The sequence below is a fragment of the Rhinolophus ferrumequinum genome, chromosome 25, assembly GCF_004115265.2.
Source record: "Rhinolophus ferrumequinum isolate MPI-CBG mRhiFer1 chromosome 25, mRhiFer1_v1.p, whole genome shotgun sequence".
Lineage (NCBI taxonomy): Eukaryota > Metazoa > Chordata > Mammalia > Chiroptera > Rhinolophidae > Rhinolophus > Rhinolophus ferrumequinum.
Genome location: NC_046308.1, coordinates 13,705,888 through 13,731,841, shown reverse-complemented (window position 1 = coordinate 13,731,841; position 25,954 = coordinate 13,705,888). Strand labels below are relative to the sequence as shown.

General features: G+C 41.1%; 2 protein-coding genes across 12 annotated transcripts in view; one reads left to right on the top strand and one right to left on the bottom strand.

Moving 5' to 3' along the window:
* The window catches only part of GIT2 (GIT ArfGAP 2), a 47,924-nt gene extending 34,800 nt beyond the window's left edge, over nt 1-13,124 (bottom strand). For 8 of the 11 annotated variants that reach the window (XM_033098505.1, XM_033098508.1, XM_033098513.1 and 5 more), the window contains exons 1-7: nt 12,916-13,123; nt 8,725-8,858; nt 7,032-7,144; nt 6,299-6,404; nt 4,644-4,730; nt 4,364-4,494; nt 2,010-2,104 (exon numbers count right to left, since the gene is read on the bottom strand). In XM_033098505.1, the coding sequence (XP_032954396.1) occupies nt 2,010-2,104; nt 4,364-4,494; nt 4,644-4,730; nt 6,299-6,404; nt 7,032-7,144; nt 8,725-8,858; nt 12,916-12,967 (718 nt within the window). In that variant the 5' untranslated portion in view covers nt 12,968-13,123. Of the gene's footprint in view, nt 1-2,009; nt 2,105-4,363; nt 4,495-4,643; nt 4,731-6,298; nt 6,405-7,031; nt 7,145-8,724; nt 8,859-12,915 lie in introns of all 11 variants that reach the window. The other 3 variants (XM_033098516.1, XM_033098515.1, XM_033098510.1) reach the window with 2 other exon arrangements.
* Nucleotides 13,125-15,987: 2,863 nt separating this feature from the next.
* ANKRD13A (ankyrin repeat domain 13A) overlaps nt 15,988-25,954 on the top strand; it is a 30,295-nt gene continuing 20,328 nt past the window's right edge. Inside the window, exon 1 of the mRNA XM_033097261.1 lies at nt 15,988-16,364. Within this exon, the coding sequence (XP_032953152.1) occupies nt 16,269-16,364 (96 nt within the window). The 5' untranslated portion in view covers nt 15,988-16,268. The remainder of the gene's footprint in view (nt 16,365-25,954) is intronic.

Below are 25,954 nucleotides of genomic sequence, written 5' to 3'. Positions count from 1 at the left end.
AAGTCTTTGGGATTTTCCTGGTTCTTCATATATCAAGTAACGTTGGGTGATATCCTGGACATTTTGAATATTATGTTGTGAGACTCTGAGTCTTCCTTAAATTCTACGGAGAATGTTAATATTTTTGTTTTAGCAGGCAAGTGACCAGGTTAGGTTCTGCCTCCCGGGCCAAGTGGTAAGATAAGAGAATAGAAAAATAAAAGCAATCAGGACTCTTGGTCAGAGATTTAGGCACCCGCGCTGCTACTGCTGTTGCCACTACTGCAGCCACAGGATGGCCTAGGGGCTAGAATAGGGGGAAAAGGAAGAAGGGGTAAAAAAAAAAAACCCAAACAAACCCAGGGGAATTTCCCTACTCTCTGTCTTGTAGGAGTTCCATTTCCTACTCCTTGGACCAGATGGAGAAAGAAGGTTTCTTTGCCTCTGTTATGTAGTTCCAGGTTTCAGGCTGTCGTGGAGGCCATCTCAGAAATAAAATAAACAGGACACTCACCACCAGCTTGATGGTAGAGTTCCCTAATCCACCAGCTATAGTGCTTAGATAGCTACGCCATTCATTTGGTCCAGGGGTTTTCATTGTATTCAAGAGAGACAGGGTGGAGTGTGCTTACTCCATCTCACCAGGAACTGGAACCACACCAGGGGCTCTTAACTCTATGTACAACAAGGGTGGAGAACCACTGTATACATGTATGTGGACAGTCTACATCAGGGGTCGGCAAACTTTTTCTGTAAAGGGCCAGATAGTGAATATTTTAGGCTTTGTGACTATATACGGTCTCTGTCACAACTACTCAACCTATTTAACTCTGCCACTGTAGTGCAAAAATAGTCATAGACAATACAGAATGGGCGTGGCTATCTTGCAATAAAACTTTAGTTAAAAAGTAGGTGATGGGGGGCTGGCCCGGTGGCTCAGGCGGTTAGAGCTCTGTGCTCCTAACTCCGAAGGCTGCCGGTTCGATTCCCACATGGGCCAGTGGGCTCTCAACCACAAGGTTGTCAGTTTGATTCCTCGAGTCCTGCAAGGGATGGTAGGCAGGCAACGCCCCTTGCAACTAAGATGGAACATGGCACCTTGAGCTGAGCTGCTGCTGAGCTCCCAGATGGCTCAGTTGGTTGGAGTGCGGGCTCTCAACCACAAGGTTGCCAGTTCAATTCCTCGAGTCCCGCAAGGGATGGTGGGCAGCGCCCCCTGCAACTAAGATTGAACATGGCACCTTGAGCTGAGCTGCTGCTGAGCTCCCAGATGGCTCAGTTGGTTGGAGCATGTCATCTCAACCACAAGGTAGTGGGTTCGACTCCTGCAAGGGATGGTGGGCTGTGCCCCCTGCAACTAGAAAATGGCAACTGGACCTGGAGCTGAGCTGCGCCCTCCACAACTAAGACTGAAAGGACAACAACTTGAGGCTGAACGGCACCCTCCACAACTAAGATTGAAAGGACAACAACTTGACTTGGAAAAAAGTACTGGAAGTACACACTGTTCCCCAATAAAGTCCTGTTCCCCTTCCCCAATAAAATCTTTAAAAAAAAAAAAAAAAGGTGATAGGCTGGATTTTGCCCCCGGACCATGGTTTGCCAACCCCAAGTCTACCTCACAAATAAAGGTGGCTAATGGCAAAGTTCACTTTTGGACTTTTTTCCGTTCCTTAGATAGCAGAATTCTTCAAATAACTACAGAAGTGGTTGTTTTGCTCTTCCATTCCTTGTCCCACTATGTGCAAGAACTGTGGTCCACATTCAGTTTTGGTTCGATTTTTGGATGCTTGAAACAGTCATTACTCTAGAGCCAAAACAAAGTTTTAAAAACTAGAATTTGAGGAGATTTGACCGACATTGTCTACATATAACTGAAAATGCTGTGGTTATCATTTCAAACAGAAATTCTTATTTGCAATTTTCTTGAGGATATGTTAAAGCAGATGTCATAAGTAATAGTGTCCCAACTTGTTTTCCCAGAGACTGACTGACTGGAGGTGTAGAGAGGCCCTTGTCCTTTCACTCACCTGGTTTCCTGCCACAGAGATAGAAGGCTAGTCTGTCAGTCAGCTCATACTGTATTTCTACAAGGCGTTCTGCCAGCTCATGGTGTCCTCCTTGCCTAGCAAGAGAAAACAAAGTACCATTTATACCGCTCACCAGACACTGGCTCTAGAATACAAAAGTACAGAGATGTCTCCTGAGACACCTGAGGGATTGATCAAACATGACTTCTTAGAATAATCAACCTTTTTTGTGTGAGGTAAACTGTTAACGTCTATTTTGACTCCCACCTTTATAAACTGTTTTCACAATCTGAACTACTCCCACCTTTATAAACTGTTTTCACAATCTGAACTATTCCCTCTCTTTTATTAATTTACAAGACAGAATACTTAATAATAAATTCAAGGACTCATGAGAGGGATAAAGAATAACTTCATCTAAGGAAGTAGAAGATAAAATTAATAAGTGGTGTAGGGTAGAGAGTCTCAAAAATTAACTAGAGTGCTTTAAAAAATATACAGATGTCCAGGCCCCACCCTTGGAAATTCCATGTCAGTAAGGATGGGATGAGTATGGACATCAGTATTCTAAACAAGGTCCTTCCTTTAGATGCTTCTGATGACCAGTTTGAATCTGCCTGAGAGTTTAACAACCACTTAAAGGGAGACATAGACCAACCTAATCCACACCTATGGCTACTTTCACCTCCTTATCTTCAATTTCCATAACAGAAAACATTAAGTTTGCCTCCCTTCATTCGTGAAATAAATATTTCAGTTTTTAAAATTCTTTTATTAAGAAGGCACATAAATAAATTATTACATTGAGAGACTATTATATGCAAGGCACACATGAAAAAATTCCAAAGTAAGAGATGGTAAGCATCTTTCACTGAGGGCTCTTTTCTTAAAAGACAAAGACTAGGGCTGGCCCGGTGGCTCAGGCGGTTAGAGCTCCATGCTCCTAACTCCAAAGGCTGCCGGTTCGATTCCCACATGGGCCAGTGGGCTCTCAACAACAAGGTTGCCAGTTCAATTCCTCAAGTCCCTCAAGGGATGGTGGGCTCCGCCCCCTGCAACTAAGATTGAACACGGCACCTTGAGCTGAGCTGCCGCTGAGCTCCCAGATGGCTCAGTTGGTTGGAGTGCATTCTCTCAACCACAAGGTTGCCGGTTCAACTCCCTCAAGGGATGGTGGGCTGTGCCCCCTGCAACTAGCAACAGCAACTGGACCTGGAGCTGAGCTGCGCCCTCCACAACTAAGACTGAAAGGACAACAACTTGAAGCTGAACGGCACCCTCCACAACTAAGATTGAAAGGACAACAATTTGACTTGGAAAAAGAGGCCTGGAAGTACACACTGTTCCCCAATAAAGTCCTGTTCCCCTTCCCCAATAAAAAAAAAAAAACTCTTGGTTTAAAAAAAAAAAAAAAAAAAAAAAAGACAAAGACTAGTTTCTGTCAGTTTCTCTTCCTTCCATTTGAGGCACTACAAAATATTCTCCAGCCCACCACCCATCTCTGATTTCTGTGATGCCCATATTTTTTTTCTCTCATTTTTTAACATCTGTGAAATCAGGAAGTATCCTACAATTGATAGTACATCATCATTTAATTGCCCAAGCTTTTTTCTTTTTTAGTGGCTACCCAGTTATCCATTTTGGCAATGAATAATTAGCTTGCCTCATTTAACTCTTTCATGCATTTACGAATCATCTCCTCCATGGGACAGTAAATTCGAGAAGGGCAGTTTTGTCATTTCACCCATTTTATTTTCTGCAGAGCATAGTATAGTACTTTGCAGTTAATAAAGTTAATTTAGAAAAAGAAGGAAAGATGATCCATCATCTGTCATTTAAATGATATTCAAGACTAACCTATGGATTTATTCACTTTTCCAGCATTTCACAAATTTTTTAAACAACAAAAAATGTAAAGAATTTTATGCGAGCACTTAGATGTGTACTACCTAAAACCTACAATTAACATTTTACTCTATTTGTTTAATCACATATCTATCTATCCATATGGATTTGTTTTAAGTTTAAGCAATGACTAAAAGTATTAAAAAATTGAGGAGTGGGTTCTGCCATTCTTGATACTTGATTTGGACTCTGTGTCTCAAATCCCACAGTGTTATAAAGGATTACATGAAAGACTGGAAGCTAAGCTCACTGGTTAATGGTTCTACCTTGCCTGACTTTGCTAGGTTCTGAGCTCATATGCGTTCACAATGTCATCTGCAAAATAACCAAATGTAAATCTTTAAAGAGGTTAAATGTTAAGCATGTGCAATTTAGCCATCTAACAATGAATCATACACAACACAAACAAGCCCAAATAGAGATAAGTGACAAGAATCTAGGTCTCTTACCTTGCATAATCAACAGGAGTTTTACCATTGGAATCTTGTGTGCCTGGGTCTGCTCCATATACTGCCAATAATTCTGCCTGTAAAATCTGCCCTGCTTTGGAGGCAACATGGAGTGGGGTATTTCCTTTTTCCTAAGAATCATTAATAGACAGTAGACCAAAAGAAAAAAAAAAAAAAGAAAGAAAGAAGAAAAACACAAGCAAAGAAAATAAACAAAAGACTACATGAACACAACCCACTCAGTTTCAAATTAATATGTGGATAATCCCTGCTTTCTTACGGGGTGGAAAAAGCTGGCTTGTGCTCCTAAAGATAACAGCCTCAAACAGGTTTCAAGATTCCCTGTTCTCACGCTTGAATGGAGTTGCTGAAAAACACAAACAAAAAAGTATATTGTTAAAAGTGTAAAGAGTGATATCCTAGAGCAGCTGGCGGACCATTTTAATGCGTTATTTTAGTAACACATAATCTTTCTTTAGGTAAGTAAGTCAGATGAAGCAATCTCTCCCTTGTTGGTCACAACCAGCCTTGGGCACTAAGGCAGGGTCAGGCCCATTTTATGGATAAGGAAACTAAACCTGCCCAAACGCAGGACCTATCTAAGTAGCACAATTAGACCTTGAGGGAGAGGCAGGATAAGGAGGTGGCTGAGATTGGCTCTGAAGTCTGACAGACCTGAATTTCAAACCATACACCCTTCAAGCTGTGTGACCTCGAGGGAGTTCTTTAAGCCATCTGAACCTCACTTTCCTCATCCCTAAAATGGGGATAATAATGACAACTATTCACAGGGTTACTGTAAGGAGTCAATGATATAATAAAGTGCCTAGCGTGGAGCCTGGTACACAGAAAATGCTCCAAGTATACAGCTGCTACTACGACTATTATTATTATTATTATTATTTGTTGTTGAACCTACGGCTTTAGGACTTCATATCCTACACTGTGCAAACTGCAGGTTCTGCCTTATACCACAACCTCCACACCGCTACTCTTGGCCTTGTGTACGATGCTTTAATGAAGTCTTTCCGGGTGGGAAATAGGCCTGTGGTATACCAAACTCTGTACCAATGCAGAAATGTGATTATATATTCAGAAGATGAGCTGCCTTCCTTCAAGTTTAACCTAGAATTGTAGAAAATGCAATAACCCTCTCCATAGGAATGAAGAAATCTACCCTAACATCTGTATCTAAGTCTTCCTTTAAGTTCATTTATTTTATTTTTTAAAAATTGTGGTAAAAAACACATATTACATCTTATTAATTAACAGAAGTAACAAGAACGGAAATAACAAGAAACAAAGAAATATACATTTCTACGCCAAGTTTCAAATTCTGAACTGTGAGTGCCCATGCTGTGTGAGCATTTGCCAAAAGCAGTGCTTTGAACATAAAGATGCATATTTCTTGGAGCATCTTTCAAAAACATGCAAAGGCCCACATAAAAAAAACCATCTACTCATTTTACAAATATAATAAACCATCCCATGTACTACAGCTTTGAGTCACACCCTGCTTCCTGAAGATCCTACTCAGTATGCAATCTAGAAACCTGAAGAAACCCCACAAACTTTCTAGTCCCTTCTAGAAACAAACTCTGAGATGGTTCCTATTTCAAAATTAAATAAACAAAAAACGTACAGAATATAATTTTAAACCATATCTGAAAAATACAAATAGTTTTCTAGATATTTTCCCTCTTTGCCCGTACCTCTACTAACATGAATGGCTGCCATGTGAAGTAAGGCTCAAGACAAAACCAATTGCAAAAAAAAACAAAACAAAATAAAACAAAAAAAACGCTGTTACGATTTAGTGAATAGAAAGCAGTTTTTGTTTTGTTTTTCTTTTCTTCCTTTGAAAGTTTTTTTTCCAAACAAAACAATATGCGGTTTCATCCAGCAATTTTAGAGATTTTCAAAGGTGTGACCCACCTTACTAAGATCTTTGGCAGTGACACTATCGTCATCCCGGCAGGGCAAGCGATGGACAAATGCTAACATCTGATACTTGGCTCTGATGAATTCTGCTTTATTAGGACTGGTTGGAAAACAAAAAGAAAGCAGTTCACTTGCAGTTCAGATACAACATTCCCCATTCTTTAGAGTGTGAAAAGAAGAGGAAGTGACCCACATCCCCCATTGAAGAATAAAATGAACAATAGTGAAAAAGTTTCAGCAGTGGGTAAGACCTGAAGTCGGAAAACATGTATTAGTCATTATAATGGCCAGGACTGCAGAATACCAGCTTGGTACAGCATCTTTCTTCCCTGTGTAATTGTCTTAACTGACCTAGCAACGTTGTGAGGAAGCAACATTTCATCCCATCTTATATTTGAGGCATCAGGCAGCGTGGAGCCCAAAGCCTAGATTTCTGGTCTGACCGCCTCTTGTTTGAACGCCTGAGATTAAATCTGATTACATCAACAACTTCCAAATCTTAGTCTCAAACTGGAGAAACCACTGACTTGTGCTGGGGAACCATGCAAAAGAGATGGGCCAGTGCCCAGCCTTGTTCTGCATTTCCAATAGAAACCAGCTCAATGAACAATTGGGGTAACCACCTCCTGTGCTGCCCTTGTGGAGACTGGTCAAAAATAGCTGCACTCCTTTCAGTGGGCCCCATGTGTTACAAAGAAATAAAGGTATTTATAAACATTCCACTCACTGTACTTTATCCTGTGGATTAGCTTTACGTCTTCCACTCATAAGAGAGGCAGGGTCCAGCAAAGAATGCTCCCATATAGAATTAGCACCATTGTTATACAAGGTTTCAACCATCTAAAACCAAGCAGTATAAAATCATATTTTAGTGTCTTTCCACAAATATTCCGTGGGAATCAGTAACTGACCTAGGAAAACCAAGACCCATTACAAACGCTAGCCTAACTGGGATATCACGCACTTCAATTTCTGATTTTAGAATGAGAAAGATGAACCTGTACGCGGAATTCAGGTTTGACTAGTAGGACAGCTAAATACCTACATGTGTTTGAATATAATGTGCTTATAGATTATGAAGGAAGAGTACTTCGACCCTTTAGGGCAGTGTTTCCCAAGACTCATTATCCAAACACTATTTGTAAGATTCTTGACAACCCATGCACTATCCACTTAATATTTTTCTTTAAAAACACTCACTTTTAAAAAACTTTTACAAGCAATTATGGTTTTATGTGCTAGTTATAGTTTTCTTATATATATTAAAATAATGCAACCACTGAAATAAATATTTGAGTATCATCTACATCTGTCTTGAGTACCACTGGTGGTTCATGTGCCATACTTTGGGAATTGTTATTTTAGGGTCAACCCTGGCATTTTAAACTACTCATCTCTGGATTTGATTCATATCCTATAATAAAATCTGTAAACACAGACTTGAGAGCAGTAAACACCCACTTTCACATGAGAATGAGCTATTAGAAATCTGTGAGCAAAAGTTAGTAGTAAAACATATCTCTCAATTTCATTTCAAAGCATGACTTCTGACATGGCCCCATCTATTTTTTACATTAGTGTAGATAGTGCCACATCAGAAACCCAAACCCACTTGCTCTGGTCTCTTGGTTCATATAGGCCTGATGAAGGGATGTGTCGTGCAGCTGCCATAGATTTAGTAAAATATGTACTCAAGACAAATGAAGGAGAAACACATGCTTAATTCTTAGTTCCAATAGAACTTGAAGAATGTGTACCCCAAAATAGAAGTACAGGTGACATAACATTGAACCCCAAATAAAACAACCCACTTAACACCTAGCAGAGTGTTAGAGTGTTAGGCAATCAATCAAAATATGTTAATTGAATTTGGTCTCTAACTAGTAACAAGAACTTTAAGAAAACTTAAATCAGATGTTTCAGAAACTTCTGAGAATTCCCAGTTCATGCTTCTATCAAAGCAGGAAAAAATGTTCTAAAAATATTAGCAAATACTCAGGAATAAGTACATTAATGAAAAAGTTTCTAAGGCAGTAGCTTCCAGAAACATTCATCGTGGTATGTGGAAAAGATAGACTGTTTGAAAACAATTTCTGGAGACATTCTAGAAAGTCAGCATTGAAACAGTACCAAGAAATTTTAATGACTATTTATGTATCTGTCTTCCTATAATCGACCTATGGGGACAAGATTTATGTTAGGAAGGAACAAAATCTTAAATGATGACTTCAATACACACACACACAAACACATACAAACAAACACACACACACACAGCATTGTTGGGCACAGAACCTCTATTCAGTTACGACTCAAACATTTTTGTACAATTTAAGTAGAGTAGGAGAAATTTTAGTTGCTAAAACAATGAGCCCTAAAAACTTAAATTACAAACCATAAGAAGAATTCTCATCCTTTACCTGAAGCAATGTTGGAGGCCACGGTGTGTGTTTAAGATGCCTTACTTGAGAGATATGGCGCCCTAGACTCCGATGGACACTGCAGCACTCGTCACATATAAAAGTTCCCCTATTTACTGATGCCCAGGAAGGATCTGGAAGGAAGAATGAAATCTCAGAGGCGAGGATACAAGTTGGATATTTTACTTCCAGATGGCAAAAGATGACTGAAGTATAGTTTTTTAAAAAAAAAAAAGACATTTCTGTTGTTTTAGTATTAGTAGGCTAATCAACATAACAAGCCGGTGTTTGTCTGATGATACCACCTATCCTGGCTGACTGGGTGCAATGTTCATTGAAACCAAAAACATGAGTTGAAATCCTAACTAAGCAGTTAGCTACTTTCTGGTTCATGGCCACAGTATGAAGCCCAAATGGGATCTACCATCTCAGATATATGTTCCTCCATTCAACATGAAAGAAGCAAACTGAGAGAACACAGATGAATCATTTTAAAGCCATGTCCACAAATGGCAAGGTAATATAATTGTGACAGTGAATAATCCACACAGCACTTCCTGAGGAGTGAAAAAACTGCTACAAATCTACGTGACTATCTGCTCAGCAGAAAACTGCGAGTGACAAAACTATAAAACTGTTCAGCTGCAATGATTCTGGGGACAGACTGGGAAACCTCGCCCTCTCCACTGGGGGATGTTCTAGGATATTCATTAGTTGTTTTAAATAAAACTACTGAGTCCATCTTGCAACTGATCTGAAAGAACAGATCTGTAATAACAGCAGCTTCACAGAAGCCGAAATGTAAAATAAAAACAAGTAATATTTTTGGAGTGTGTATAACACTTTTTTTTCCATGAAGTCCCACAGAACTTCATAAGACATCCATTGAAACAAACAATAATTCACACTGGGGAAGGAAGCTGAATATTTAGAAGCCAAAAAAAAAGACCTACATTTCATCAGACTCACAATGGGGTGACAATAGGTGCTACTCAAGCTGCGTGGTCTAAAGGTTATATTTAAAAATTCTTCAAGGTCCACAAAAATCTTTAAAATGCATATGTACCATCTTTACCATTTTTAACAGTTTATTCAAACCCTTTCCAACCATAAAATGAAAAGTTATGGGATTTCAATCAAAGACAAATCCTAGGGGTCCAAGAGTGTGGTGTTTAAGAGGTTTGGCTTTAGAGACAAGCAGTCCAGGGTTTGAACCCCAACTCTCCCACTTCTCGGCAAGTTGTTTTTTTGAGCACGTTATCCTCACCGCAGATCAAATGGGAATCAGAATACATCTCAGGGTAATGAGGATATAAAAAGTGAGTAAAGTTGCTTGCACATAGTAAGTACTCTGAAATGTTAGCTGTTACAGATTAATTTCTAAGGGTCATTCAGATATTTTCAAGAGCCCACTAAAAAGTGACCACTGGAAAAAGTTTTTGATTGTTAATACTTAAAATGTCGAATGTTTCACATGAACACTATATTACTATAGTGAAAATCTCAGCAGTTTTCAGGTAGTTAAACACAGTGTAGGATATATTTAAATTGAACTAGATTCATTTTTTTTGAAGTAAAATATTTACTAAGACGTGATCATGGTTAAATGTCATGAAATAAAACAGAAACAAAATAATTCAATGAAGTACAACTCTGTCAGTACTACTACATCATTCTAAAAAGTAAAGATTGGCTTGTACATAACTGTTCTAAAGAATCTTACTTTGTGTCCTGTATGTATCAGAGTAGTGTACATTGGCATATAATGTAAAAAGAAAAGTCTACATATAAATAATGCAGCCAACTATCCAAGTGTCACCAAATAAACAACTAAAACACCAAATAAACCTTGAACAGTGAAAAAATAAACAAATAAAAAGCAAAGATTGGAAACATCAAGATGAAGGATCCCTACAATGATACATAACATTACTTTTTGCAGTATGGTACCACTACTAATGACCCCAAAAAAACCAAAAAAAAACCCAGACTATTTTGAATCACAGCTTTAACTTTTCACATATCACTCAGATGATTCACAATGTTCTTGGAGGAAATTAAACAGGAACAAGACAGCAAGCATTTAACACACATTAAGCAAGGTTCTCAATTAATCACTTTAACATCACGGATCAGAATCCCATGGAACAAATATTAGAATGTTAACAACACAGTAAAATCCAAATCGAGTTTGCATGAATGATGTTGGGTGAGCACTCCCGTTTATCTGAATGTTTAATGCCAGGGATACTTAACCTGAGCTCCAGGAATACAATAAATGGGTTTTAAAAATGTCTGTGACCCCACTGAGAAATCTTAACATAAATTCTGTATGAAAGAGTAAGTACACATGCGTTTTCTGGGGAGAGGACCTTAGCATTCATCAGACTCTCTAAAAGGTCCCTAATCCTAAAGGTAACTTACTAGGGCTTTGCAGAAAAAGCAGCATAAATTCCTAGCTGTTCAAGTTCACAGAACATTTCAAGGTAAACTAATTATACTCAAAACAGGAAGGAAGTGACTCAAGGCTCTGTAGATTAGACATATGAGACAACTAAAATGATACAGTGGAAGAGAAAATGTTCTGAAATGCATAAAACACTGCCGAAGTGCCAGGTAGTATTTAGGCCACAGTTTTCCTTTGCCCCAGGTATCATCCATTAAGAAGTAAAGAATACAATTTCCAAGAGGAAGTTTGAATCTAGACTCACATGAATCAAACACATCACAGACAGCTCAACTGAAAACAGGCAAGAAAATAAGGAAGTGGAACAAATAACGTTTTTAGAGAAAACGATGGAGTTTGTATAACCCACACTAAGTTGGTTTATAAAACTCCTCTTTTTAAACTCTTCCGCCCTTCTCTCTATCTTCAAAGGAAACTGGTAACCCCAGTGGCACTATACAGGCCGTGAAATAACCACATAAGGTTTGAGTTATCATAGTACTATTTAAAATCAGTCTCCACTTCCATATGACAAGATGAAGTTTAGAACAGTTGCAAAAACACGGCTGCTCAATGATTTCATTAAGATTGTTTATTGGAAGCTGTTGTGCCAAGAAAGCCATCTTACCTTTGAATTACTTCAAATTCAAAGCAGATATATCTAAACACCGAAAAACAGCAGAGACCTGTCAATTCAATTCCAATTGCTAAGATGGACCTGAACTCTTAAATCTGAAAATTTTGCATGGGAGGAACGGTTTTAACCTTTCAATGCCCCCACATGCCTATACTGCCTGAATGCCCAAATATGCCTATTTACCAAAGATTGTGTATTTGTTTCTTCGTTTTGTAAGTTGTAATTAATGTACGATTCAGAAGTTCAACTGCAGTTTTAAAGGGCTGCAAAGGTTCTGTACTAAAGAACACAATAAGAGAAAAAAAAATACTGAGATGAGATGATCCTAAGAATATTCACTGCATCTTCCTAACAACTAAGTGTGGTACTCCCCACTATCCACACTGGAAAAATGAGGAAATCAAGGCTCGGCCAAAGTCATCAGCCCAAGGTCACCCAGAGGCAAAATCTAGTTTGAATTCACGCCGTTCAGATCGCCGAACTTGAGACATACATTGCACAAAAAAGCAGCACAGATTCCGAAGTGCCGGCTGCGTTTGCAAGACCCCCGACATCCTGGCGATTCTCCCCGGCGGAGTGGGAGCCCGAATGTCAGGAGTGAGGAAATCATCTACTTTGGGTCCTTTGGCGCGTCTGCGTCGAGGGAAGCGGCGAAAGCCGCCCACTCCGGGTAGGGCCCCCTCGCGGAGCGGGGCTCCAGGTAGCGGTGGGGGAGAGGAGGGTGACACCTGCAGCCTCCGCGGGCCGCAGTCAGGAGGACGCTTGCATTTTACTTCTCTAATTGACCTTCCCGCGGATTGCCCAAGCCCCTTCCTGTTGAAGTGGCCCCAGCCCGGAGCCCGCCGCCTCCCCACTCGGCCTGGGACAGAGGAGACCACAGGGAAGAGAGGGACGAGAGGTACCGGAGGGCGGCGGCCCCCTGTCCGCCCGGCTCTGACAGGCCCGGACGGCTCCTGTCCCAAAGCCGCCCCGATTCCTTCTTGTCGCGACCTCGGGCATGGGGTGTGGGGCTCCGCCGCCGGGACCCGCCCGACCCAAGGGGGCGGTCCCCGGGCAGGGGTCCGGGTCAGGAGAGCTGAGGGGAGCGGGCCCGGCCAGTGCGACTCACCCGGCCCGTTGCAGTCAGCGCACACGTCGCTGCTCCGGAGCCGCTTCGACATGGCTCCCACCTCCTACCTGCCGGGTACCTGGGGCCCCGGGACAGCCAAGGCGACAGTGGCGGCGGCGGCGGCAGCGCTTCCGCTCTAACGGGTCCTCTCCGCGGCGCTGGCGGCGGCGCCTCTCCCTTCAGCGCCTCGCAGCCGGGGCGCAGCACGCACGCGCGGGGAGGTGCCTTTCGGCGTCCGGCAGTCATGTGACCGGAAAGGTACCGCTGCCTTATCTCCATCTTGAGTGAGGGCAGATATGTGCCCCAACATCTTATGTCATACTTATCAATCTAGAGTTTGGGTCTCCCTCCCTAGAAGAGATTCGCTTTGTCCCAACCCTGATTGATACCAGCGCAAGCAGCAAAATCTAATGACCAGACTACGCAGTCACAACATGACTGAGGCAGTTAATAGTCAAGTCACACAGTATAATTTTGGCTAAGTTAATTAATGTATTCATTCCTTTATTCAACAAATATTTATTGAGCACCTGCTATGTTCCACACACTGTTCCAGGCACTAGAGAAACAGCAGTGAGCAAAGAGAGAAAAATGCTGTCCTTATGGAGCTTATATTCTACTGCAATAGACCTACAATAAAATAAGTAAAATAAAAATATGTTAGATGCTTCTTTAGGCTGCAGTTTTAGTATCATCTGCAAATTAGAGATAATGTGTTATCTACCTCTACCCCTCAGTTTGCTTTTGTATGGCCTGCTTCTTAAGAATGATTTTTACAATTTTGAAGGTTTGTGAAGAAGAAAAATAGGAAGAGAAAGAGGAAGAAGAATATTCAACAAAACTCACATATGACCTGCAAAGCTAAATATTTACTATCTAGATAAGGACAAATGGAATAATTTACAGAAAGGTGTGGTGTGCCTGTCCCATAGTAAGTCCTCAATGACAGCTCCTGTTATTATTGGTATTTGGTATTACTATTATTTTATAATCACTTTTTTTGAGAATAGGAATAGATAAGATAGAGTAATTTATAGGACGTTGTGAGATAAACAAAATGAGATGAGTTAAATCAGTGTGAAGGAGAGAAGAGATGTGGTCCTAATGCGAATGAATATTTATTGTGTGTGTTATGTGTGTCAACCCAGCATAAAAGAGTCAGGAGGCTTTGACTACAAATACACGACAAAGATTTATTCAAAGGTATTAGGATTTGCAAATTGAAAATACTACCAGGTAACACCCAGAGTATTCTGAAGATAAAAGTTCATGGTTCTTATAAAAAAAAAAAAATACATTCTGGCGAAGAATAAGTCCTGCATTCTTAGTTTCTGGATTGGTCTGAGTTGGTGATCTTTCATATGTTAGGGTCTGGATAATGGTTGTTAGGAGGTCCGGACATGTGAACATTCTTTCCTTAGTCCTTCAGAGGATTATCTGTGCATAACTGAAAAGTTCAATGGTTTAAGTCCGTAGGCAAGTTAAAGTAAAATAAAATCTATTCCTTATGAGTCAGCTCACATGGTCCAAACCAATTTTGTCAGCTTGACTATACAGACTCCACTTTAAGTCAGCTTAGTTATACTGATTTCATCTTGTTTTCTTCACTTATTCCTCATATGTAAACACAACTATGAGCTCCATTCAGCAAATATTGGATGCGTATTATGGGCTAGGTACTGTTTTGACTTTTGGTACTCTGGTAAGCAGCGATTGTGGAGCTTTCCAACCAATGAATAAGAAATGTTCAATAACCATGAGACAATGACGAGGAAGAAGATTAAGTTGCACAAGACTCCTGAAAGGATAGAAAGTCCTGGAAGAGGTCTCAGAAGCTCTGGTCTTTTGTCCATCTCTCCATTTTGATAAACATGTGGTGTGGGCATAACCACATAATTCCCACACATCCACGGAGCGTCTGGGTGCCATCCCCATGCTCCTGCATCCTATTTTGGTTTGCAGACTCACAAATCTTCTGGACTCAGCATGTGTAGAGAATGGATTAATCCAGGATTCTTGAGCAGCTGTTGTTGCAGGCATCTGAAAAGCTGGATGTGCACAAGCAAGGAAGGCAGAGGGTAAGCTTTCAGGAGGCATTAAATAACTTCACCCAGCTATGTGGTCTAGTTGTAGACAGGTGTGCAGAAAGCTCAGGCTGGTGAGTAGCTGTAAATTGACTTGGGTCTTTATGGAATCAAGGAGCTATAGAGTCTTAGGTTGAAACTCAAAGAATGAGCTTTATACTTGTAGGCTGTGATCAAGTCTGGGTATTACCTATTAGTCCTTTCAGCCATAACCAAAATTCAAGTGGTTAGCTTCAAAAATAAATGACACTCATATGTGGAATAAACCACCACCATAAGTAACTGAATCATAACCTATTTTGGAGTTCAGCTAGAACAGCGGTTCTCAACTGGGGATGATTTTTCTCCTCTAGGGGACAACTGGCAATGTCTGTTGACATTTTTTTGCGTAGGGCTACTGGCATCCAGTGGGCAGAAAGGCCCGGGATGCTGCTCAATGTCCTACAAAGCACAGGACAACCCCCATAGAAATAATTATCTGCTTCAAAATGCCCTTCCTTGAGAAACCATGAGAAAGAACTACCTGCATATAATGCAAATATTTAATGCCACTTCGCCAGGGTTTATAGTCCCTTTTGTAAAATTGTTTGGTGTTGCCCATTTCCAAAATGGCTTCTGACCAATCATGGAGGCCTCTGCCCAGGTCCAAAAAGGCTGCAAGGGAGTCAGTAGCTGGAATGGTTTTGCCCAGGCCTTGTTGTCACCCCCTGACCGCAGAGCTGTTGGAAAAGGCCCAGTTGTGGACAGAACCATATGAGGTTAGTGGAGCAGGGGAAAGGGGCTGGTGACGGTAGACTGAGTTTTCCCTGTTCAGATCCTGGGTTAAAGGAGATAATTTTAGCTCTTTTCTGGTCGATTACACTGTGTCTCCCAGTGTGGAGGTGGAGGTGGGTGGGATTGGGCGGCCCCCGAGCCAGGTGGCTGGCCTTGTCTCCTCCCCGCCGCGGCGTGTGGTGGTTCGCTCCCGGCACTTCCCTGTTTGGGGCAGTTCCGCCGGCAGAAGTCGGTTCGGTAGCTGTCAGCGCCGGCGGGAGCGCGGCGGGGCGCGGGGTGGGCGCGGCCGACCGGGTCCCCGACCCAGCCCGCGGACCCCCCGACTCCCGCACACCCCGCACTTGGCCCACTAGGCCGCTCGGCCGCGTTCTGCGCCCCTCGCTCGTTCGCCTTGCTCTTTCGCTCGCCGGCGGCCGGGAGGGCGGGTGCCGGAGACCCCGCGGGGGCTGAGGCTTGGCAGGCGGGCGGTGAGGGCCCGGCTGCGGCCTCCTCGCCATGTCCTCGGTCCGCGACGCCAGTGGCCACTTCCCTTTGCACCTCCTGGTCTGGAACAACGACTACCGGCAGCTGGAGAAGGAGTTGCGGGGCCAGGTGAGGGGCGGGGCGGGGCGGGGGTCCCGCCCGGGTGAGGGAGGAGGGGAAATCCGAGGTCGGTTCGCCTCCCTGAGCCCATCTGCCTCCCTCTCTCCTCGGCGCTCCGCTGACCCCTTCAATTCTGCAGTCTTGGGGCAGTAAGAAGAATGGGACACAGATGAAGTGCTTACTGTGTGCCAGGCCCTGTGCGGAGGGCCTTATTACATTATCTGTTTTTGCCTTGCCAACAATCTTAGGAGATAGTAGTGTTATTATTACATTTGACAGAGAAGGAAACCGAGTCGCTCAGAGGTGAAGTGCAAGGTCGCCCACTTATTAAATACCAAATTGGGGTTTTAACTGTGGCCGGCTTGTTCCAGAGTGCACCGTCTTCCCCAGTTAGGTTCCACTGCCTCTCCCCAGAGGTAAGAACAACACACACCTCTCACCCCATGCACCTTTTTTGTAAGGCAGGTCTTGGTTGCGTTCGGAGTCCAGGTCCTAACTTGTCCTGTGACCTTGGGCAAGGCATTTTCCCTCTCTGGCCTGGGGAGGCGGACGCATAGGTACCAAAGTTTGAGAATCACTTGGTGCCCTGGATCCTTAAAATCCCTTTCTGTTGTAAACTGCTTTGATTCCTTGTCTTTTATTTATTGCCATCTCTTTAAAGCAGTGGTTCTCTGTGGGAGGTGATGCGGACTCCTCACCCCTCCAAATGGTAATGCATGTAGACAATTTTGGTTGTTAAGAGTGGGGAGTGGATGCTCCTGGGATCTAGTGGTCGAGGCAAGGGATGTTGCTCAATATTCTACAATGTGCAAGGCAGCCCCCCACAACCAAGAATAATCTGTCCCCAAATGTCAGTGTTTTACTTGAGAAACCCTGCTTTTAAGGCATCTCAACAATTCCGGGAGTGATTGGCCCTTCCAGTTACAAGCTAACAGACTTAGCAGTTAGGATGAGGATTTGTAGTTATTTGGTAGAATTGTTCTTGTTGACGGCATTTTATCCAGTGTGCTGAAGTTCTGGTTTTTCAAATGGCTCAAAATGGACACTCTAATTGTCAAGAAATTTTAGAGGGAAAAGGGAGCATCGGTTTTCTTTTGGTTGGCGAACTTTGAGCAAAGTCAGCGGCATCCTGTTTGATGAAAGGTTACTACTAAGCGTGTTCGTACACCTTGCCATATTTCTGTTAAATCTGTTGAGCACCCACTGGAAGTCAGAAGTCGCTCTTTGTTCATTTAAATCCTCCATCCAGAGAGAATAAACTTTTATTGTCAAGAGTCATTGGTCTCAATTAGATCGTGCCCCCAGAGTAAAGGATTCAGCGTTAGGCATCCTAGTATTCCTGATGATTTAATTCCCTTTCTGTTACTAGACATGGCTCAGAGGGAGGCCATCATTTTGCTCTTAACTCTAAGTCTCACTCACCTTGGACGTTTTAAAAATAACTGGACAGTCCTGGTTTTCAGGTCTGCTGCTTTTTTGCATCTGCACTTCCTCAGTATCAGGCCACCCAGCTTCTTGCGAAATATCAAGATTAAAGTACAAAGTACAGAACTGACGTCCCATTTGATAGAGGTTCATCTTCATCATTAAACCACACACTCTTTCAGTACCGATTTCTGAAAACAGCAGGTTTCCTAGTTAATGGAGGTGAAGAAAAGAGTTTAAATGAAACACAGTTTTTCTTTATAGAAAAGCTCATTTGATAAGAATGAAGGCTTGGTTTAGAATCCAAAATGTGGCATCGTTGAATGATCTCTTTTTTTCTGCAAGCTGTGACAAAAGTGTTCATTGAAAGTTCTCAGTGCCTTTTACCTTGAAAAACATTAAGGACACTTGTATTAGAGAATTATAATTTTGCAGCAGATTTTTCTGGAGTAAATTGGTTCTTAATGCTTTGAACTGTCAAGGAGGAATATTCATACTTGCTATTATTTGGTTTTGACTTGGTTATTGGTTATCACTGTAGATCATTTCACAGTATACCTCTTCGTTTTGGGAAAGAGATAGTTGAAATGTATTCATGAAGAACATCTTGACCATGGAAGCTTGACTGTCATGACCATGCAATCCAATTTCAATCTGTAACATCGACGCGCTGGTTTTAAGGGCTACCCACACTGAGGGGCTCCTACCTGGTTTAATGCTCTGCTGTTACTGTCTTGCAAATCGTAATTATTTTTTGAATCAGGTGCCTTGCATTTTCATTTTTCACTGGGCCCTGCAAATTATGTAACTGGTTCAGGGTCAAGAGGTTGATAACTGATGTCATTAAAATACGTGGCAGAAAATATTTTGTCGCTTTCCTATTTATTGAGATCCTCTGTTGCTTATGAAGTAGTTACCTACTTCTATGAGTTGGAGGCAGTTGGGTTAATGGCTAGTACTAATGCTGATTAAGTTGTTTGAATAGGTGTGTTATTTTCTTTTGCTGAATTGTTTTATCACTTGTAAAAACGAGGCGAGTAACATTGAAAGCTTACTATTTTGCCAGGCGCTGTGCTTACTATTTTGCCAGGCGCTGTGCTGAAATTTTTATGTGCAGTTTTAGATTTAATTCTCACACCAATCCTCTGAGTGTATGCTGTTACGATTCCCATTTTACAGGTTAGGCAACTGAGGTGGAGAGGCTCAGTTGCACACTTAGCCAGTGGCTGAACCAGGATGTGAACCCAGAAAGTTGAACTCTGTCCTATTCCTGTATTCTTAACCCTTCCACTCTGCTTCTTTCAGTAAAAGTGCCTCCATTTTAGGATTGTGGAAAATAAGGCAGAGAACCAATCTGAAAATGCAGGCACATAGTTAACGGGTGCAATACCATTTACATTAGTTGCTGCTGTTATTATTATGATCATGCGTATTTAGCTTCTTTTATGTATGTTCCAGTTTTTCTACAAGGAATACAGACTGATTGTGTAATTAAAAACAAACAATTCCTACTTACCCCAGTAATAAAACCAGCTGTTTCACTTAATGTTTTGTTTGCCAGTAAGTTTCGGCTGTCCGTTCCTTCATTCTTTCCAACCCACGAGTGAGACTTAAGCAGGCATCCTGGTAGCTGTAAGAATTTTATTTTGTTCTAGGAACAGCAGCACAGAAAGAATCAAGTTCATCCAGATGAAGCGGATAAGTCCGTGTTTCTGAGTGCGTGTGAGTCAGCTGTCCCCTCCCCTCCCTTTTGCTAATGGCTCGAGTTGGCTGTTTATGTAACTTTGTCAACTGTGATTGTTTCTAGCCTTCAACTTTTGCTCAGCAGAGGCATTTTATTAAGTGCCTCTTAACCCATCAGCTCTAATGTCTTTACTATTCAGTGGGGCCTTGAAGTTGGTTGGTACAATTGAAATGATTTGCGTTATGGTTATGCCATTTGTCATTTCGTGAGAGAGGTCTGTTAAACATCGTTGGCCTTCTTACCGATGCCGAGAGAATGAATGAAAACTTAAGGGGACAAACGCAAAGATCAGTCAATGCACCTTAGACAGGGGACGGAAAACCCTGGGACTGAGTGGGGTACAGAGTGGCAGTCCCCACTTAGAGACCAGCAGGTGAAAGCACAAAACCCAGGCAAGAGGAAGAGGGTCTAGGTAGCAGCAGTACTCGGAGCCCGACAGGGAACCACCCTCGGGTGCTCACCCCAGCCTGCAGCAAGGCTGGGTGAGGCCACTGGGCACACATTCAAGTCAGTGCCTGTTGGCTGGAGGCCTGCCATGAGCCAGGGGCCGAGCATCCCAGATAAGAGCCTGGAGCCAACTCCCAGGTGCTCCCCCTTGGCCCTCACCGGCTCAGGCTCACCTAGGGAGCCGTGCCTGTAGAGACCTTTCCCCTGCTGACTTGGAGTGGGGGAACCAGTTCAGGCCACAGCCACAGACGACCAAGGCAGTCTGAGAATGCCCAGGAATGAGGGTGATTGCCCGAGGGCCCCTCAAGAGGGAACAGTGGTAGTTTATGAAGCACTTACTTCATGCTAGGTCCCAGCTCACTGGAGGGTTGAGTAATTCACCCGAGGCTAGTGTGGGACATGGCGAAGTGCGCCTGTTGTCTGTCTCTACAGCCTGCACTCAAAGTTCAGCCTTTTCCTGCCTCCAAGGACAGCAGGATGGGAAAGGAGGCTTTGAGCAAGAAAAGTTGGTGGGCTTAAATTAGCAACTAAGAAGGAGAAGTGAGAAATCTCATTTCTTTTTGGGGGGAAGGCACTAGTATAGTTAAAAGGGGTGGGTACGCTTAATGTGGTACAGCTCATGACTGAAAAAAACAAAAAAAAAGATCAGCCTCAAAAGTGAATTCCAGTGAAATTCTGAAAACTCTTGCTTACTGAACTAATATCGTTCGTTGAAGCCCCTAAGCCCTACTATTAACTAATGAAATTTGAACAGATCCTTTTTAGGAAGAAAGTGACAGCTTATATGAAACTACACGGTGTAGGTGTATGATAATAAGAGCAAACTCTTCTTAGTGCTTACTATGGGCTTAGGCATTGTACTTTGACCCTTGTAAGAACTCTGTAAGGTAGGTTTTTTTCACTGCTCTCATTTTACAAGGGAGCAAACTGAAGCTCAAGAGAAATTCAGTAACTCATCAGACAGTATATAGATGATACGTTAGTTTTATGTATTACATAAAACACATGTATACATTGTTTTTTTAAAAGATCTTTATTGAGATATAATTAACTTATACAATTCATCCATTAAAGTATATTATTCAGTGGTTTTTAGTATATTCACTGAGTTGTGCAATAATCGTCACCATTCAATTCCAGGACATTTTTATTACCCCTATACCCCTTAGTTACTCCCCATTTCCCCCAACCCCTTCAGCCCTAGGCGACCATGTTAATCTACTTGTTGTCTCAGTAGATTTGCTTATTCTGGACATTTCTTATAAATGGAATCGTACAATATGTGACCTTTTGTGTCTGGCTTCTTAACATGATGTTTTTCAAGTTCATCCATGTTGTGGCATCTGTCAGCATTTCATTCCTTTTTATGGTTGAATAATATCCCATTGCATATGTATATATACACATTTTGTTTATCCATTTACCAATTGACGGACATTTGTTTTTCCCCCCGCTTTTTGGCTGTTATGAATAACATTGCTATGCACATTTATGTACACGTTTTTGTATGGTTGTATGTTTTTATTTTTCATAGGTAAATACCTATGAGAGGAATTGCTGGGTCACTCTATGTTTAACTTTTTGAGGTGTTACCAACTGGTTTTTCAAATTGGTTGTAGCACTTTACATCCCCACCAGCAGTGTATGAGGGTTCCAGTTGCTCTACTTTCTTGTCAACACTTGTTATTGTCCGTCTTTTGATTGTAGCCATCCTAGTGGGTGTGAAGTGGTATCTCGTTGTGGTTTTGATTTGCGCTTCCCTCGTGCTTAGAGATGCTGAGCATCTTCATGTGCATATTGTCCATTTGCTTATCTTCTTTGAAGACATGTCTCTTCAAATCATTTTTCTATTGAAATTGGCTCATTTGTCTTTTTATTCTTGAGTAGTTCTTCATATAGTTTGGATACTAGTCTGTTATTTGATATATGAATTGCAAATATTTTCTCCCAATTTTGTGAGTTGTCTTTTTCCTTTCTTTATGGTATCATTTGAAGTACAAAAGTTTTCAATTTTAATGAAGTGCAATTTTTCTGAATTTTTCTTTTGTCTAATGCTTTTGGTGTTGTATCTAATAAAGCTTTGCCTAACTCAAAGTCACAAAGATCTACTCCTATGTTTCTTACAAGTTTTAGTGTTTCTGCTGTTACATTTGGGTTCATGATAAATTTTGAACTAACTTCAATATATGGTATATACAAAACTTCATTCTTTTGAATGTGGATATCCAATTGTTTGAACACCATTTGTTGAAAAGATTATTCTTTCCCCTTTGAATTATTATGGCACCATTGTTGAAAATCAGTTGGCCATAAATGGTCAGTTGGCCAGTTTATTTCTGGATTCTAAATTGTATTCTATTAATTTATAAGCCTATCCTTATGCCAGTACCACATTGTCTTGTTTGCTATAGCTTTGTGTGGTAAGTTTTGAAATTTGGAAGTGTGAGTCCTCGAACTTTTTTAAAATTTAAAAGATGATTTTGGCTATTCTGGATTCTTTGCATTTTCTTGTGAATTTTAGGATCAGCTTGTCACTTTGCGCAAAAAGCCAGCTGGAATTTTGATAGGGAGTGCGTTGACTCTATAGCTCAGTTTGAGGAGTATTGACATCTTAAATGTTAGGTCTTCTGATCCATGAACAGGGATGTTTTTCCATCTATTTGGATCTTTGTTTCTTTTAACAATGCCTTATAATTTTCAGACTGTCAGTTTTGCATGTCTTTCGTTATTTATTTTTGAGTGTTTTATTCTTTTTGATGCTATTACAAATGGAATTGTTTTCTTAATTTCATTTTTGAGTTGTTTGTTTCAAGTGTATAGAAATACAATTGACTTTTGTATATTGATCTTTATTCTGCAACTTTGCTGAACTTGTTTATTCGTTCTCAAAGTTTTTAAATGGATTCTGTAGGATTTTTTTATATGTGAGATGTCATCTGTGAATAGAGATAGTTTTATGTCTTCCTTTCCAATTTGGGTGCCTTTTATTTCTTATGCTTGCCTTATTACCCTGGTTAGAACCTCTAGGACAATGTTGGGTAGAGGTGACCAAAGAGAACATCTGTGTCTTGTACCTGATCTTTAAGGGAAAGCATCCAGTCTTTCGCCATTAAGTATGATGTTAGCTGTGGGTTTTTCATAGACGGATACTCTTTAAGGAAGCTCCCTTCTATTCCTGCTTTGTTTAGTGGTGGTGGTTGTTGTTGTTTCTGCCTTTTTTTAAAATCATGAAGTGGTGTTGGATTTTGTCACATTCTTTTTCTGCATTGTCTTAGTTTGGGCTGCTGTAACAAAATACTACAGACTGGGTAGTTTATAAACAATAAAAACTTATTTCTCACAACTCCGGAGGCTGGAAGTCTGAGATGATGGTGCCAGCAGATTTGGTGTGGTGACTGGTGAGGGCTCTCACCCCTTCATAGCAGATGCCCTCTCACTGTCTCCTCAGTGAGAACTTTTTTATAAAGGCACTAATTCCTGACTTCGTTTATGAGGGCTCCATCCTCATGACCTAAGCAATTGCCAAAGACCCCACTTCTAATATCATCATCATTGGAGAATGATGGATTTGGGGGGGACACAAACATTCAGACCACATTGTCCCTCCATTGAGATGATCGTGTGTTTTTTTATTTTATTTTATTCCATTGATATAATGGATTGCATTAATTGATGATCAGATGTTAAACTACGTATGCATCCATGGGGTAAATCTCACTTGATCATAGTGTATGGTGCCCCCTTTTATATCTTGCTGAATTTGCATTGCTAATATATTGTTGGGGATTTTTGCATCTATATTCATAAGAGATATTGGTCTGTAGTTTTTTTTTTTTAATGATGTGTTTGGGCTCATAAAATGAGCTGGGAAGTTCTTCCTCTTTTTTTCTTAATGGAAGAATTTGTGAAGAATTGACATTAATTCTTTGAAAATTTGGTAGAATTCACCAGTGAAGTAATCTGGGCCTGAGTTTTTGTCCTGGAACATTTTACAATTACTGATTCAATATCTTTGTTATAAATTTATTCAGATTTTTATTTTTCTTAAATCAGTTTTGTTAGTTTGTCAGAAGTTAGTTTGTCTGTTTAGAAAGATGTGCATTTCATCTAAGTTCTCTAAATAGTGCACATACAGTTGTTCATTGTATTCCTTTATAATACTTTTTATTTCTGTAGAGTTGGTAGTAGTATCCCCGCTTTCATTTCTGATTTTGGTAACTTGAGTCTTCCCGCTTTTCTTTCTTGGTCAGTCAAGCTGAAAGTTTGTCAATTTCGTTGATATTTTCCAAGAACCAACTTTTGGTTTTGCTGATTTTTCTCTCTTGATTTTTATATCCGCTATCTCACTAATTTCCACTCTAACCTTTATTCATCCAAATGTTTTTAATTATATTGTCACCATAACATAACATTCTTACTCTCTTCTTTCAAATGAGAAAGAGAGGCACAGGAGGCTCAGAAGAGTTACAATTAGCCATGCAAAGTGTGCGGCTATGGCTCATATACATATAGTTTTCCCTGTTGTCCAAAATAGAAAAAAGTCAACAACTTAATGTACTTGGGTTTGGTTTTAAACATCATATCTAATGGTTGCCCATGAGCTTGAGTGTTAATCCTTAGTCTGAGATGTTAGTTTTGTTCTGAGGTGTGAATTGCAGTAAGTAGTTTCCCCTTTTGTGTGGTAAGTATTGTTAAGCCTCTCCTTTATATCAGGCTGTATGCTAAACCTGGCACCTTCCCTGTAATTTGGACTTGTTAGGTAAGAAGACAGTTTATATAACATGTGTAAGAAGATAATAAATTTGCTAATTATTTCTTTCTTACTAAACTTCAACTAAGTTCATAGTTTTTAGTCATATTACTTTAAAACAAAAAAAAACAAAACAATGATTTAATGCAAATTAGACACTAGAGTGGCAGAAGAAATAGTAAGACCTAGATCCTACCCTTTGGAATTCTTGATCTCTTTGCTGAGATGGACAGCCATACCCTTGAGAAAAGTCAGGGAATTCTGGGAGGTGGTGTGGGCCCTGTTCAAGGAGATATATTGATATTTCCGTGCCTGAGAGAACACTAAGGCCTGGGATTGGTCCAGGAGGACGTGTGTTCACTTAGCAGAAATCTCTTCAATCACTTCTTTTATTCCATAGTAACAGTTCCTCTCTTCATTGCACGATAGCCATGATACACTTAGCAAAACAGGAAGATTCAATAATGGTTGGATAGTAGTTTACCCAGAGTAGTTTACCCTGCTTACCTTCCTTCCCTGTGGACAATAAGTGGAACGTTCTGGTTATCTTTAGAGGCTGCAGTTAATGCCTGCACAACAACTAGCATCTCAAATCAAAACAAAGCACATTTTCTAAGAAATATTATGGCACTAAAAGGTTTTATATTCCTATGGCAGTTTATTGTATCCTTAGAAGAACGTCCATTCAGAGCTGTCTTTGGAAGGCTGGGCCCAGCCATTCAGACTGAGCTCGCACCAGTGCAGGTGCTGGAAGGAGGGCCAGAATAGGAATGGAGAGGAAACGCTGCATGGGTACGTCTAGCACGAGGAAGAAAACCCTTGAGGGGAAACAGGACTGATGGCGTATGTGTGTCCTTCTGTTTAGCTATAAATATGTCCACACACACTCCGGGTAGATCATGCTTATTGTCTGTAGGACCCGCCATGCTGCTACTTCAGGCCACTTGGAACTCAGTACACAATAACGAGAGTGATGTTTCGGTGGGAATTCAGCTAGAGAATGTAATTTTATTCTGACCCAAATTATCTTCTGTACTTTCAGTTTTGGTTAAAGGCCTGCACTTCCTGTTGTAGACTTGAATGCTGATATGTGCTTGAGAAATCCCCCACGTTTCGTGTCATGAGGGGTGGTTGCATTTCATGAAAGCCCCTTGCTTTATCTAGACTTAATTTGAGTGCAGTTGAGAACTTAAAGACTGTGTTCCATGATCTGAGGCTTAGCGCCAGCATGTA